Source organism: Manacus candei, unplaced genomic scaffold (assembly GCF_025592945.1).
Source record: "Manacus candei isolate 608988 ecotype Guabito, Panama unplaced genomic scaffold, ASM2559294v1 h1tg000021l, whole genome shotgun sequence".
Lineage (NCBI taxonomy): Eukaryota > Metazoa > Chordata > Aves > Passeriformes > Pipridae > Manacus > Manacus candei.
Window position 1 is genome coordinate 4,254,351 of NW_026138069.1, and position 15,250 is coordinate 4,269,600.

Below are 15,250 nucleotides of genomic sequence, written 5' to 3' on the forward strand. Positions count from 1 at the left end.
TTTTGTTATTATTTTTGCAATATTTTGTTGCATTTTAGGCTCAAAATTGAGATTAGTACCAAACCTCCCAGTGATTTCAGTAGTGCAGAGCTTAGGTAATTGTCAAAATTAATAATTCTGTGTACAAGCACTTTATATGTATTAAAAATAAGAAGGCCAACAGAAGTAAGACCACTGAAAGAGAAGTTATACCCTCCACTCCTCTGTTTTTGTGTATCTGTCTTGTCAATATATTATTTTTTGCTTGTTTGTTTAGGGTTTATTTGTTTTTCTTCCAAGAGTCAAATTTCACAAACTTGAGGAATTTTGTTTTGAGATTGATGAGAATCCAGATAGATGTGTAACTCACAGCCTTCTAGTAAGACTTCATTCACTAGTGAAAAGACATAACTGGAAAGATAACACATCTGGCTAAAAGCCCAACTGCTTCTGGGGTGGAATAAAGGCAGAAAAAAAAAGAAATAGAAGGTATTGTCAAATGAGAAAGGTGAAACAGGAGATGGAAATTTCTAACAGTCTTGGTATTTGAAATTATATGAAGTATAGAAGCTTGATAAGGGAGTTGAAAGACAGGGAAAAATCCACACACTGCAGGGCTAATGCCAACAGGTTTTGGGCTTTAATCATTGCACAGATAGGGGAAAACCAATCTTAGCCATGTTATGCACTCATAGGAGGTTGACGGTGGCAAAATTGTAATGAATGACATAGAAAATCAGTGATGTTTGCTAAATATTTGTTTTCTGTATTTGAAAATCAGTCAACATGATTTTATGGAATAAAGGTCATGTCAAATCTGATTCTATTCTTTGCTGAGATTAAAAGTTTGATTGATAAAGATACTTGTATCATATAGTTAGACTTTCTATGGCATTCAGTTTACCTCTGCATTACATTCTGATTAAGAAGTTAGCACAAAGCACTATCAATAAAGTACACATTAAATACATTAAGACCTGGCCAACTGACAGATCTAGAAGTGGCTGTCACTGAGCAATCATCTCTGAATGGATTGTTTCTGTTATAGTTCTATAAGAGTTGATATCAGGAGTGTTGCTATTCAACATTTTCAGTAAAGATACGGAACAAAGTTAATAGATAACTTTATGGCACAAAGATAGAGTGGTAAATAACAGGCAGGACAGGGCAGTCACACAAAGCATTTTGAATTGTTTGGTAATCTGGGCACATTAAACAAAATGGTTTTTTAATATGCAATTTTAGGCCTCTGGAACCAGGAAGCAGTATATTAGAAAAAATGATTTTGAGATGGGCCTCCCCCTCCTCAGGTTCACAGTGGGAGACCAACCCAACTAAACACTGCAACATTATGACGAAAAAACCTTCTGTAGTACTTACACAGTCGAAAGAAGGGTCAGAGAGTGGCAGGAGAGGAGGAGATGTTTTGTCTCACTAAGTAGCACTGGTGAGAGAGCACCAGTACCAGTATGCAGCACAGTTCTGATAAAGGGAAACATTAACATAATAGGGAATAGTAGCTTACAAAAGAATGTGCTAGAAAGACTGCTGGGTTACAGAGAGCATCTTCTAATGAAAAAAAAAATTACAAAATTATCCTAATTGGAAGAAATATCAAGGGCAGTGTGTGGTGGTGACTTCTGTGAGTGCGAGGAGGAAATGCCAAGTAATACTTCTTTACTCTTGCAGGGAGAAGACCCACAGGAACTAATGGCTAAAAGTCAAAGCCATGCTAGTTCAAACAAAAAATGAGACAAACATTTTAGAACAAATCATAGAAAAAAATGGGTGCTTATTCATTTTTGCAGGTAGAGATTAACAGTCTTTTGGGAAAACAACATTAATTAAACACCCCTGTTCTGAGGCCAAAATATTGTGATTGGACAGTGTGTAAAGGATGTGGGATATTAATCTGATTCCTGGCATGATCTCTTCTTTCTTCATGCATCTTTTATATAAACACCTCTCTCTTTTTAACTTACAGGCTGTATGTATGAAAAGGGACCTAGGCAGTTTTATGATGACACTTGCGTTGTTCCAGAGAAGTTTGACGGTATGTATGACACATCTCTCTTTTTCTTGTGTAGGGAGATGAAAACGAAAGAGATGAGGGACTTTTCTCTGTTGCTGATCAAAAAAGCCCAGTAACATTCCAATTTAGGATTCCTTAACACACCGTTTGCGGTGTGCCCAACCAAAGCTGACCTTTGTCTCTTGAAACCAAAGTCTCCTCTTCAATAGGATGTCATTCGACTTTTACCAGCAAAAGATGCTGTATCCAGAGTTGTGGCAGAGGAGCTCAGTTCCTGTACTGTTAAAAAAGTAATAGGAGGATTTCCATTTCACTGATGATCACATAGCACTTGTTGAGATTTAATGAAAGCTGTTCTTATAATTTACAAAACAGCAGAGAAAGCAGCAAGTTTGGTTTAATTGAGGATTAAGCCTCTTGTCTAGCTATCACTGAAGGGATGAATAGTGGGGAGTGAGTGTATAGGGCATTTTTGGGTTTATGTCAATGTATTTCCACTAGGTTAAATGCACTAGTGGTTTATTTTTCAGTGGGATTGATAACAAATCAATGCTCTTTTCACAACACTACCGATTACAACAGATTTTTTTTTTTTAAGAGTAATTCTGACATCAATTAAAATGTATTGGTCCAAATTATCTTCAGTTACTCTGACGTAAAATCAGTTTCCTGAAGTAACTCAGTTGATTTCAGATTTATTTCATTATAAGCAAAGTAGATGGACACTGTATTTCTTGCCAGTTAACACTGTTAGTCTGCAGCTTTGGGAAGTAATTTGGAGACAAGCTATTTAAATTTGCTAGAGTGGCTTTTTGTTAGTGTATGTACGTTACTGTAGTGTTGTTAGTATAGCTTTTGTGTTAGTGTATTTATTTCTTTTAATGGTGCTTTATTTATTTTAGCAGGAAACATCAGATACTTCCTGATAAACTTGTGAACAACTCTCTGACCATAGCTAAAAGTAGAGCCGGAGAATTGGCATTTTTCTCCTGCTTTATTTTGTTTGTTTTCCCCTGAGAATCACTTATGGATTACAAAATTATTGCATGTCTAGCAGCATTTGTTGTGTATGCTGAAGACTTGGAGACTCTGAAATGAAAGTAACCCAAATAATTACACATTCTTCAAACAGTATCACATGTATTTTGGGGTTAGTAAGAAATAGATAATTTTAAACAATATCAAACCTAACAGAAAATTGCTTAAGCCAGTATTGCATTGTCACTGCATCAACACATTCACTGAAACGATGATTTATTGGAAGTCTGCTTTATACCCTGGCTTTGTAATATGAGATTGGTTTTGTTTTGTTTTGTTTTGTTTGGGGGGGGGTTGGGGTTTTGGGGGTTTTGTGTGTTTTTATTTTTTGTGGGGGGTTTTTTGTTTGTTTGTTTGTTTGGGTTTTTTTTTTCTTTTTTTTTAAATCACATCGAGTCAGAGGCTTTTTTTGCCCCCAGAAATGATTGTGGGTCTGATGTGTTTTGAGTACCAGTGGCAAATTCATATTTACATTTATGAAAATGGGGATCAGACCCTGTACTACAAGAAGTTAAAACTCATCAGGAGTAACATTTATCCATATCTTCCTTGAAAAATCCTTTTGATTTGTTTGGGTTTTGTACAGAGAGGGGAATGAAAATGAAAAAGAAATATAAGTAAAGTAAAAGAAATAAATGTTGGGAAATATTTGTGTGCTTGCAAAGCAAGCAGTCTGCTGCTAGCTTCTATGACTATTCAGTGAGAGAACACCTTGTACTCTCTAGAAGATTGATGTCATGATGCAAATACGTGTGTTTATACTTATAGTGTGATGACTTTTGAGGAAAAAAATAGCAGATGTGTCATCATATTCTGGCCAGTACAGCAAAAGTTGGATGAGCTCAGGACTAGTCTTGATGTTTCAGAAGTAGATTCTCAGCTGCTTTGTTTGAAATCAAAGATCGGCACAGGCAAAGAATCTGATCCTCTGTAATACTGCACTTGCTATTTGTGCATTGCTCAGCTATCATTAAAAGAAAAAAACCTGTCCTTGAAAAAGAAGGCCTTTCAGGACTGGAACCTGAACCTCACATAAACCAAAAAGCCTTGTGTTGATTTATTTGTTTTCCACAGCTATTGACTCAGTTTTCTTTCCTTATCACAAAAGGAAGTGCTCCATTTTTAATATTATTATTCTATCTTTCATTCCATGGAGCCATTCTGTAATGGCCATCAGAGCATCCTAATGTTGTGGTTGAATGTAAATTCCGGGCTTTCCATATTAAATGGGTCACGCTGTTTATTGGAGGGTATCACCGTTCTTGTAGTTGAAATGAGGAGTTTTACCAGTATATCAAGGGTTGCAGTCATTGTGTGGAGCAAAAAATAGTCTGCTTCAATATCCAACCTTTCAGCTGTTGTTGTTTGCATGAGTGGTTTAGTATGAATATGATTTAAAAACAACAAAGACAGTAGGGATGTTTTTTTTCATTGGCAGTTTGTGGAACAGCTAGTAGAATGTTATTATTGCTTTTTTAAAAGGTTCCTCTAGACTTAAAATTTTAGAAAAATTAACTTACTGCTTTTTAGGGGAATACTAATTTAATATGTAGATATGAGGAAAAGTCATATGTGCTTATATGCAAGTTCAGTATGCCACAGAGGAACTCACACATCTGCAGGATTTACATGCCTGTACATAAAGCACATGCTGTATAAGTCCAAGTCAAATACTTGGTCACATTTTCCTTTAGAAGCATTTGCATACAAAAGAAGTTTCACTCAGTAGGGTTTTGCAGCTTTATGAAGCCTACCTTACATTATCAAAACTGGGGTCTGTGCAAAGTATAGTACACAAACACAGTTCTTCACATATTAGAGTTGCTTCAAAAGTAGTCTATGCTCTTTCAGGCAGAGGATATTACAAAGTGATTTGCAAGCGAGATTTGCATGTATCAAAAGTACATGGGAAGAGGCTTAGTGAGACTTCCATAAATCATGAATGAATTTATGTGCTTTTGAGTATATTCATGTCATTGTAAGTCACCAGCAAACAGGGGAATGTTGCTGGCTGTTTCTTCCCTCTGTTTTATTAACCCTAATGACAGCTTTGCCAGTTTATCTGACAAAGTGAGTGACTGTGGTGATGCTTTTTGCGCAGTGCTTACCTGATATTGTTGTTCTGTGCAGGTGATGTCAAGCAGGAGCCGGGCATGTACCGAGAAGGACCCACATACCAACGGCGAGGCTCGCTTCAGCTGTGGCAGTTCTTGGTAGCTCTTCTTGATGACCCATCAAACTCTCACTTCATAGCATGGACTGGTCGAGGCATGGAATTCAAGCTGATTGAGCCAGAGGAGGTGGGTTAGGCATACAGCATGCCCTCGCATCCACTGCCCCATCCTGCAAATTGAATTGTGCTCCTTTGGGCTTGGGCCTTATTTTTCTTCAGTATTTTGCTTCAGTAACACTTTACAAGGGTGACAGGTGTGGTTAAGCACAGACTTGACTCCTAGTCCCACAAAATAATAAAAGTATTGCAAGTACTAGAGTTACCAAATACTTCACATTAATTGTGGGGCCCAGATTTTTCAGAGCCACTTTATGGATAGAGCTGTGTTCCAATATCCTTTGAAAGCTTTTCCCTTAAAAGTCTTTCAACACCAAATATTCTTCAATGTGAAGATGTGAGAACTTGGAGCTTTTAGGTTGTAGAGTGAAGTGCCCCAAGTCTGACAGATGGCAAAGGAGAAGGTTAAGATTTTTAGGCAGTAATATCCCATCAAAATTGCATAAATTTCTCTCTATTTAGGGTTTTCGTCAGAATCTTCCTGCTTATGTGTATCATTAGATTGTTTAGTGCATGCTTAGATTGTAGGCTTGCAAACAGTCATGGACATGCATGGCATTCCTGAACCATGAAGGACTCATGGGATAGATAAAATTACTTGTGTTCATGGACATTTGCTGAAGCATGACTTAGTTCACTTGTGGGATAAAAAGGAATAAATTGAATGTTTTATTACATAAAAAGTTTTGGACTAGGTAACATTACATAACCTATCTTGTATTCTCAACAGTCATGAACACTTGGAAGTTCAGGTGTATGTGAATTTTACTGTAAAATTGATGTGGAGGATTTAATTAGGGTTGTCAAAAAGCAATATCACTCTGCTTTACTTTTTTGCCCCTTGAATAGGGTTTGGTAGTAGAGGAGACCACAGCAAATTTTCTGACAGAATGCTCTCTGAGTGAGAGCTGAGTAGGAATGTTTGGGGGTGTATGGCTGGTTCTGCATTCCACCAGCTATTTCTGCTGTTTGCCACCCATCTGCTGGTATAAGCAATCTGAAAGCTTTCTTGCATTTTAGTTACATTGTCTGCTAACAGCTCTATGGGGATGATGGAGTAGTTGGGGATTCATGTCCCCTGATAGGATTGATGTCCCTTTCCTTCCTGACATGGTCTGGCTGAAGAGCAGGTTGCTGCAACGACCCCTGTTTGTCTGAGCATTCCCCTCACTAGTGATAGGGCAGATCCTGGCGTTGTGCATCTGAGGATTTGACCTTAGAACAACCCGAGTTGATTTGATATTGAAACTTGCAAGTCTGCAGCCTTAGCAGGCTACATGTGTGTGACCTGTCCCAGAACAGAGTGAAATCTTTGGAAAGGCTTTGGTTTTGGTGAATAACATATCCAATTTTCCCCCCATTCTCAGTCTCTGTATTTTTTACCCTCTTAGTTTTGTCTATGTCCAAATTTTTTCAAGATTTAGGAGTTTTATTGAAAAATGGTTTCCAGCAGATGGTGCAAAAACTTTATAGATTTTATTAGCTAAGGAAAGGAAAGTAGCAAAACAAAGTCCTAAGGTTTCCTTGTTGTGTAATTCCCTGAAGAACTGGATATTCTAATTTAAGTTAAACAGGTCATCTGCTTGTCTGGCTATGGAGAAGTTGCTTTGTTTTTGAGCAGCACTGCATCTGAGATCTGGAGGAGGCAGGATACTTAAAATTTGCCCGACTCCTGAGTAGTTTTAGGGATTACAAAGGAGCCTAAATTGTTTTCATTTGAATGTCATGAATCTCTCAATTAAAATAAGAATAGCCTATAGGAAGTTGCACGGTTCTCTTGGTTGCCAAGTGTAAATTGAAGGGAAATAAAGAGCTTGTTGGTTCTGCTGTGGCAGGTTAGGATGTAAATGACATGACCTTTCCATCTCATTCTTTGCTGGAGGTTTGTTCACTTGTAGAAAGGGTGACAACAAAAATGAATATGTATCAGCTCCTGGAGTGCCATAGTTCATTCAGAAAGTAAGTGTGTGTGAACTCTGGAGGCTGAGAATTGGGTGTAGGTCCACTTATGCTGCCTTGTCACAGGGACAGCAACCTTCAGCAGGAAAGTGGGGTAGAAGGGTAGAAGTCTGAATCCCTTCCACAGAGCAAGACTATGTAAATGCTGTGCGGTTCTGAGACAGGAAGAGTTGCTTACCAAGACTCCTTCTGGACCCGCTTACCTGTTTAGGAGTGTCAAAATACCACACAAAAAAAAGGAGCATATTCTTAACCATTACTTTGTTGTAGTTATCTTTACTGTGTATTTATTTATTTTGCAAGCTTGTCATGTTGGGGACATTCAGGACTCTGATTAATGCAGAAAAAAACTTGGAAGAAATAGACAAAGAATGATGCAGGCATGTGTTGCGAAGATGAATAGGTGAATCAAGGTTACGCATCTAGGTCAGATCTGCAGCTGGAATAAATTGACATGATTGGAGGTGTGTTTCAATACAGCTAAAACATAGCTGAAATTAGCAGAGCCATGATAATTTACATAAGCCTGAAAAGCTGCACCACTGAAAGGAAATAGTACTTTTGAAAGAAATTTTAGAGATTATATGGAGATTGAAATCATGGAATTTGCTGTTGTTTAGTCCCCTTCAGACTGAAATGTTGTTTCAGGGAGTCCTTGTATCTTCTCTTCTCTTCGGGGCTCCTCTTTTGCAGCAGCCAGCGGCAAGTTCCTCCAGTTGGGAAGTCTGAAGACACAGTGTTTTTAACACTGCTGATGCTTTTGAGAAAGCATGCAGGATCACTCTTGAGGAGAAAAGACAACGCAGAAAGAATTGTGTCTTGCAGAGTATCCCACCTAAGGAGTCTTTCTGCTGTGCCTTTTGCAACTGAATGTGTCTATCTCTTACTGGCCTTTTTAGCCACCAGTGTGCTTGTAACAAATGTGGGTAGAGCCCTCCCCAAATCTTCGTTCGCAAAGCCTAGTCATGATGATGAGTCCCCTTCAATACTCAGTGGTGCCTGTTGCCTATGGCTTGCATCAAAAAGTTCGGACACCTAAGGGAAAGTTTTGTAGAGCAGTCTGCAGAGAAACTGCTTGGCTGCTCTGTCCTTTTTCCTGAGCTGTATGCATATGCACTTCTCGAACATTTTTATAAAATGTACTGTAGAGAGTTCATCAGCTCTGACTGGTTTTTCCCTCAGGTGACGTGATAGTCATTTTTACAGACAGTAATTGAAATGTCATCAACAGCTGATTATCATTTCAGGTGGGGAATAAGAAGTTAAGCTCTTTAAACAAAGGATGTCTTTGTCCAGAACTATCTGTAGATAAAACAGGAAGCGTAAAGGCAAGTAGGAATCATAAGTCAGAGCAAAAGGCATATAATTCTCTATGGAACGGTTGCCTAAGTTACTTGCAATTCACTTTTTATTGTTATTTTTAAGGGAAATTATACAACTGCAACTATGAAATTTCTGTTCCATTCTTCATACCACCATATAGTTCTTCCAAATGATTACTCTGCCTCCTCAGATAATTCATTTTTTTTGCTGAAGTAATGTTTAAGACTGGGAGTTGGCTTTTGACTTGTATCTCCTAATAATCTCAACATTGCTGTCATTCCAAGTACAATCTGTATTAGTTCTTGAACTAAGTGTTCATGTGCATGAATGTGTGTTTAATATAACTTAGTTTTCTGACAGCAAGGAAAAAACAGGAATAGTACAGTTATCCATAGTATCAAACTAAAGATAAGTTTTCATCTTTTGTGAAAATTTTCTGGTGAAACTTGCTAAATATTTTTTGTCCGTCTTTGGCTTTATTTTTTCATTGGTTTTCTTTATTAAAAAGCAAAATAAAAACCCTCCACCACATTTGCAAATAAGTAAGCCGATTTCAGGTTTAATGGTGATGTGTCTCCAATTGAAAATCATAGTACTACATGGGAAATTCAGGTCATGGCAACCTTTTCTCTTATTTGTTGCACCTGCAGGGTTCTCCCTCCTGCATCCCCAAATAAAGTATCTGATGATAAGATCTGCTTGTTAAATGCATTTAATAAATCAATGCTAATCCATTTTTGTGGCAGGTGGCACGTCGCTGGGGGATTCAGAAAAATAGGCCAGCTATGAACTATGATAAACTCAGCCGATCGCTTCGCTATTATTATGAAAAGGGAATCATGCAAAAGGTGAGTAGCTAATTTTGTATTAAGTTTCACCGGAGTCTTGCATGTTAATCCATAACTTGTTGCATTATGTAGTTTTTTCATCTATTTAGGCAAACACTAAGCTTTTTTTACCTACCAGGTCCAGCATATGCATTAAGATTTTTTTTTTTCCTATGTAAAAAGTGTCTGTGGTTTTAGTTCTCATAATGCGTGTCATGATTTTAGGGAAAGAGGTAACATTCAAAAATATCCAAAAGAGCTTCCTGGCAGCTGGGAAAGGCAAATAGTAGAGTACAGTACGATTAATTATTTGTGGATCTAAATTAGCTACCCAGTGCTTGGGTACTTCAGTAAGATAGGGGAGAAAACTTACACCTATTAACATACAAAATACTTTAATATTTTTACCAGTAGTGTTGTAATAATACTGGTTTTAATTGAAATTTAATATTTTAATAGACCAAATTAGGAAAAATATTTAACAATAATTTTTATATTACAGTCTGGTCTTGCTGACAGTATTCAATCCATTCTTCTACTGTGGCTTGCTGTTTTACATGTATATTTTTAAATCTTGCTATGTAGTACTATGTAGATTGACTTAGAAATCAATAGGAGAGACCTGTCTGCTTTATTTACAAAATTGGCAGGTGTGATCAAAGATCATAATGAACACCTTGTGCTGTAGTACTTATTCCATCTCTTTTCACATTAGTTTTGTGACCTGTGATGATTAACATGTTTAAACCTGCCATTTGCCAATTCCGTGAACGGAAACAATGCTGTCAGCTCAAGTTACTCTGGGCAGCTTTTCCAGTAGGTTTTGTGAAGTCTAACAAGTTCTCTTGCTTAGATTGTGGGATTGTTGTAGTGCACTCCTTTTTCACTATCCAGGAGTCAACTTGGACAACAATCTGGGCTAGTATTGTCTTATGGTTTTTCAGTAGCACAGCACCCTGTTCATTTTTGTGTGTCATGTAACTATACATTGAATCTTTGTAAAGTGGACTGGAAACCGGGTCCGGTCGAAGAGAAGCAGAAATGCTTGAGCTTGCTGGCTGGTGCTTCAGACAGAGGAGTTCTTGTTGCAGGTTACAGCTCAGCTGCATAGGCAAGTGTGCTGCCAGTGCAGTTCAAAGGCAGCAGAGAGGCAAGAAAAAGTAGGAGAGGGAAGCAAGCTGAAAAAGTGGGGTTCGAAATACCAGAAGGCTGATAATGCTACCCCAACCCGCACATCCATTTAATATGGAAAGTTTACAAATACTTCTGATAGGTAGCTTGCTACCGCTTAAGCTACTACTTTATTAGCTAGAAGAACATATTTAACACACAAATTGAAAGCTAGCTTGTGTGCTTATTTTTCTGACATGGCAGTGTTTGAGGCTTGTCCTAGGATCGATCTATCTCACCAGTTCATGTATGTTAAAAACTAATGGGGATTGCAGATTCATAGCAGGTTTCTTTAGTGCAAAGTTTGTATACATGCTTTCCCTCCTGTGTTTTAAATTAAGCAATGATAGCAGGTTATGCAAAAGCCTAATTTCTGAATGCAGCCTATAGTTTGTCAAAGTTGATGTAAAAAATTCTACTGCAGATATAGCCTCCATCAAATTCTATTTGTAGAATAAATAAGATGAAAATTTAAGGAGGTGTTTCAAACTATTTTACACCCATAAGAATAGAGTTGTTAAGTTTGTGACACTTTTTCCATCTTCATTCACTCACTTCAGTGCCATGGTAGCTGAGGTTGCAAGAAGGCAATATGATCTTTATTTTTAAATAATTTTAATAATTGTGAGCATACAACATGGTTCATATTTTTAAGCACAATTTTTAAAATGAGGTGCTTTAGAAGACACTGTATGGACTTCTGTTTGTTGTTTGGGTTTTTTAATAAGACAACAAATCGGTGTTGTTTTTATTATTCTTTAGCTTTTAGGAAATTGAAACACAGACATTTGATTAAGGGAAAACTTTACGATCTTTGGACAAATTGCCCCTCCATAAGCAAATCTAAATGTCCCAGCTTTGCATGAGCAATTGCTAAGTACATATTAGCCTACGTATTTGCTTACGCTGTGCCTGTGCAATCAGCATCCACCATAACTAGAGTGCTTTTGTACGTAAATATGAATCAATCTGTGTAAAGTGAAATCCAGATCTCTGTCATGCAATGTGATTCTTTTTTCCACTTCGCACACAGTGTGTGTAATTTTATTTTACCACTGTAGTGACAATTTGTTTACATTTTCCAATAAGAACAGTTCCATTTGTGGTTAAGTATAGGAAATGATTGCAAACAAATGTTTAGTGTAGAATACCTAGTCCATCTTCCAACAGGATGTTGCATGTGGCAAAATCAAGATCATTCCGCACAGTCTGCTTTGGCGGGTCCCTCTTGTCTTTGCCAGGTCATTGCCTAATGAGTTCTGCTGTCACATTATTAATTGTGTAACAAAGGTGAGTTTTTCACAAGGCTGTTGAACTTGGAGTTGCAAAACACGAGGCCTTACACTGCACCTTTTTTCCCCCCTTCTGTTGTCTTAAGGTGGCTGGAGAAAGATACGTCTACAAGTTTGTTTGTGACCCTGAAGCGCTTTTCTCCATGGCTTTTCCGGACAACCAGCGCCCCTTACTGAAGACTGACATGGAACGCCACATCAATGAGGAGGACACTGTGCCTCTGTCCCACTTTGATGAGAGCATGGTCTACATGCAGGATGGTGGCTGCTGCAACACCCACCCCTACAACGAAGGCTATGTCTATTAACAGCAGTGACAGTGAAGGGGATGTTTTCCCCCTCCCTTAAGCTTCTCCTCTTTCACAAGACCCAGAGGAAAGCTGAATCGACTTCAGTTTGTTTTTTAAATAGTACACTAAAAGGGGCTTTTCCTGTTGCATTACTCCTATGGTCTGCCATGGACAGCGCACTTTATTTGAAAGGGGTGGGTTGGAACCTAAACGTTATTCTGTGTAAAAGGAGGAAAAGGGTGGGTTTGCTTTTTACTTAAGTTTGGGAAGGGAACATACAGGTTTTAAGTACAAAAAAGCTATATCATGTCTGTTTTGTTTCATATCAGCATAAGATATTGTACATTTTCTCTGGGTATCCATAGTACAGTTAATTCTCATTGTGCAAAATAACCACTTTATGATGATATCAGCAAAGCATGCCTAGGGCATTTGTTTCTTGCCATTCTTAATTGTCTTTCTGCAGTAATAAAAGAGAAGCAAAGCATATACTACAGCATTTAATTTCGAAGCTTCCAGTGGCAGATCTTGTACCTTGCCTCTGAGAATAACCAGATATCTGGAAAGTTTTTCCTATGTTTTTCTCTTTTTTTTTGGGGGGGGGAGGGGGTATGGCCTCAAAATAAAATCCTAGTTAGTGACAGAGGGGCTATAAGTACAGTCACCAAGCAGCAAAATCCCTTACTTCAGACTGCAAGCTGCATGCTGTATCTGGTGCCACATTGCTATACATATATGGCCCATTCTATGGCTCAGATTTTTCAAGATCCATTTCAGGGTAGTAATTACATGTGGTAGGCTTTCTGATGATCATGTCAGCATTAAATACAGGTTCGTGATCAGGAGGGAGAAAACATTTTGTATCCTTCCATTTCCTTTGGTACATAAATAAGTTATTTAATCAATAGGAATTAACTGTACTAAGTCACATATCTAATTATGCTGTTTAGACACAGCAGGCACTCCTTGAGAAAAATATCCAATACACTAAATAGGTACTTTAGTAAATTTTTAGACACGGTACCCATTAATATGCATTTAAACCTTTTACTGCTGTGTTATGTTGATAACATATATAAATACTAGATAATGCTAATGCTTCTGCTGCTGTCTTTTTCTGTAATATTCTCTTTGATGCTGAATTTACTATGACCATTTATAAGCAATGCTGTAACTACAGGTAGCATTTCAGGACAAAATAGATGACTTGAACCATTTATTGCTTAGAAAATAGCTTACGCCATAGCTGTGCTATAAGCAGCTTTTATGCGCATCCACAAATGACTAGTAAGCTTCAGCTTGCTAAGGAAAGCTCTGCAGAACCTTTTGTAATTTTTGGTGGAACGGAGACGAACTGTCAAAGAATACCATGAAGTTGCTGTATGACGTTGTAGTGCTGGCACTGGTGTTACCAATCAGCTTGTTTGGACACTAAATGTAAATGTGATCAGATATGCTCGGAAGACAATTTAAATTTTGAGGGGTTTTTTGTTGTTTTGTTATTTTTTTCAAATTGTTTTATTTTTTTGAGAGGGGTAATCTTGAACACAAGCCACACCTGCTATTCTGTATGTAAAACAAACAAAAAAAAGGCCCTGACAGAATCCCAAAAGTTTTAAATATTTATGAGCACCTTTTTTGAAATACAATAATTTGTAGTTTGAAGGAAGGGAGAGGGGGTAAGATCTGGATTTCTTTTTTTTGCCCAGTGAAATTTAAATAGGTGTTACATGAAGTACCTCATTTTCCTATATTGTCAAGAAGTGAGAGAAAAATGAATACATAACCATAAAAAAACAAGAATAATTTTCATCATAATGGATGGATTTCAAAGACAATCCTAGGTGGTGGGTTAATCTTCTATCCTTTGTCAGTTAAGACACTACCTAAGTTATGAATATTTTAATATGCAGTTAATCAAAAGTAAAGAAGCAGTGGTCACTAGAAACCACAGGTGCATAAAAAAACATTTGGGCGGGTATTTAATTTACTCAGATCTGTAAGACAACATAGTTTATGAGAATGTATATATGCCTTAATATGTCACCTAATTCTGTCATCCGTAAGTCTCAATGGCACTTAAATACTTGGTGATCAACCCAGAAAAAGAAGTCTAAAATTGCAGAACTAGCAAAAATCAAGGGGAAAAGGTTGGATAATATTGTTTAAAAAAATTGTGGTTTCCATTGAAATAAGGTTCAAATGAAACATGCTTTGATGAAAAGTCCTTGGATTGGTTTTGCTTCTTTAATGTCAGCATGGAGCGCCTCTTGCCTGTGGCAGGATGGGGGTATTTGGGAAAGGGGTTGGACAAAAAAAGGAAAAAAAAAGATTTAAAAAATGCATCAAATGTGTAATATTTAAGAAGAAATATATATATTTATCTGTATATGGTAGTGACTCACTGAACAAAAGAAGCAGTCAGACCAACATTGCATAATTTCTGAGCAGAAGATAAAAAAGTCTTTCACTGAACTGATTAACCCTTTTAAAATGTACCTAAGAGGTTTATTTAAAGTCTATTTTTATTCCACTTTTTTGTTTGTTTGGGGTTGGGTTTGGGGTTTTTTTTGTTTGTTTTGTTTGTTTGGGGTTTTCAGGTAGAATAATAAATCTGGCAGCTGATTTCTGCAAGATTGTTGTGTATTGGATTCCTAAACATTTGGACTGGAGAGGCCCCTGCAGTAAGGTTATTCTTTTGGAAGGGGAGAGGAGGGTCTGTTCCCAGTGCCTAGAATAGCTTCCTGCAAAGTGTAACTCAAAAAAACACATACAAAAAAGCACTCTTTTTCAAGCTGTGCCACAAGTGGAAGGAAAATGAAGGTTTTACCTCTTTAGTAGGAGCTGTATCTGCTTGTGTATATTCTTGCTGGCCAGAGCAACTGGGCAGCCTGGAGTAATGCTACTGTGAAGCAAAGTCGAGAGGCATCACTGCAAGACCCACGTGCTGTGATACAGCCAAAGGGGCTCAGGTTTCATCTGCCATGACAGTTCATTTGCATCGGTAGCTGAACAGAGATGAAATTAGATAAGGGCTTGGCAGATCCCCT

The 15,250-nt window shown here is 37.6% G+C and overlaps 1 protein-coding gene across 7 annotated transcripts in view; it reads left to right on the top strand.

The window, feature by feature from the left end:
* The window catches only part of ETV1 (ETS variant transcription factor 1), a 65,526-nt gene extending 51,099 nt beyond the window's left edge, over positions 1 to 14,427 (top strand). For 6 of the 7 annotated variants that reach the window (XM_051785985.1, XM_051785982.1, XM_051785983.1 and 3 more), the window contains 4 exons: positions 1,962 to 2,032; positions 5,180 to 5,349; positions 9,368 to 9,469; positions 11,997 to 14,427. In XM_051785985.1, coding sequence (XP_051641945.1) covers positions 1,962 to 2,032; positions 5,180 to 5,349; positions 9,368 to 9,469; positions 11,997 to 12,218 — 565 coding nt within the window. In that variant the 3' untranslated portion in view covers positions 12,219 to 14,427. The remainder of the gene's footprint in view (positions 1 to 1,961; positions 2,033 to 5,179; positions 5,350 to 9,367; positions 9,470 to 11,996) is intronic. The other variant, XM_051785986.1, reaches the window with a different exon arrangement.
* Positions 14,428 to 15,250: the final 823 nt, after the last annotated feature.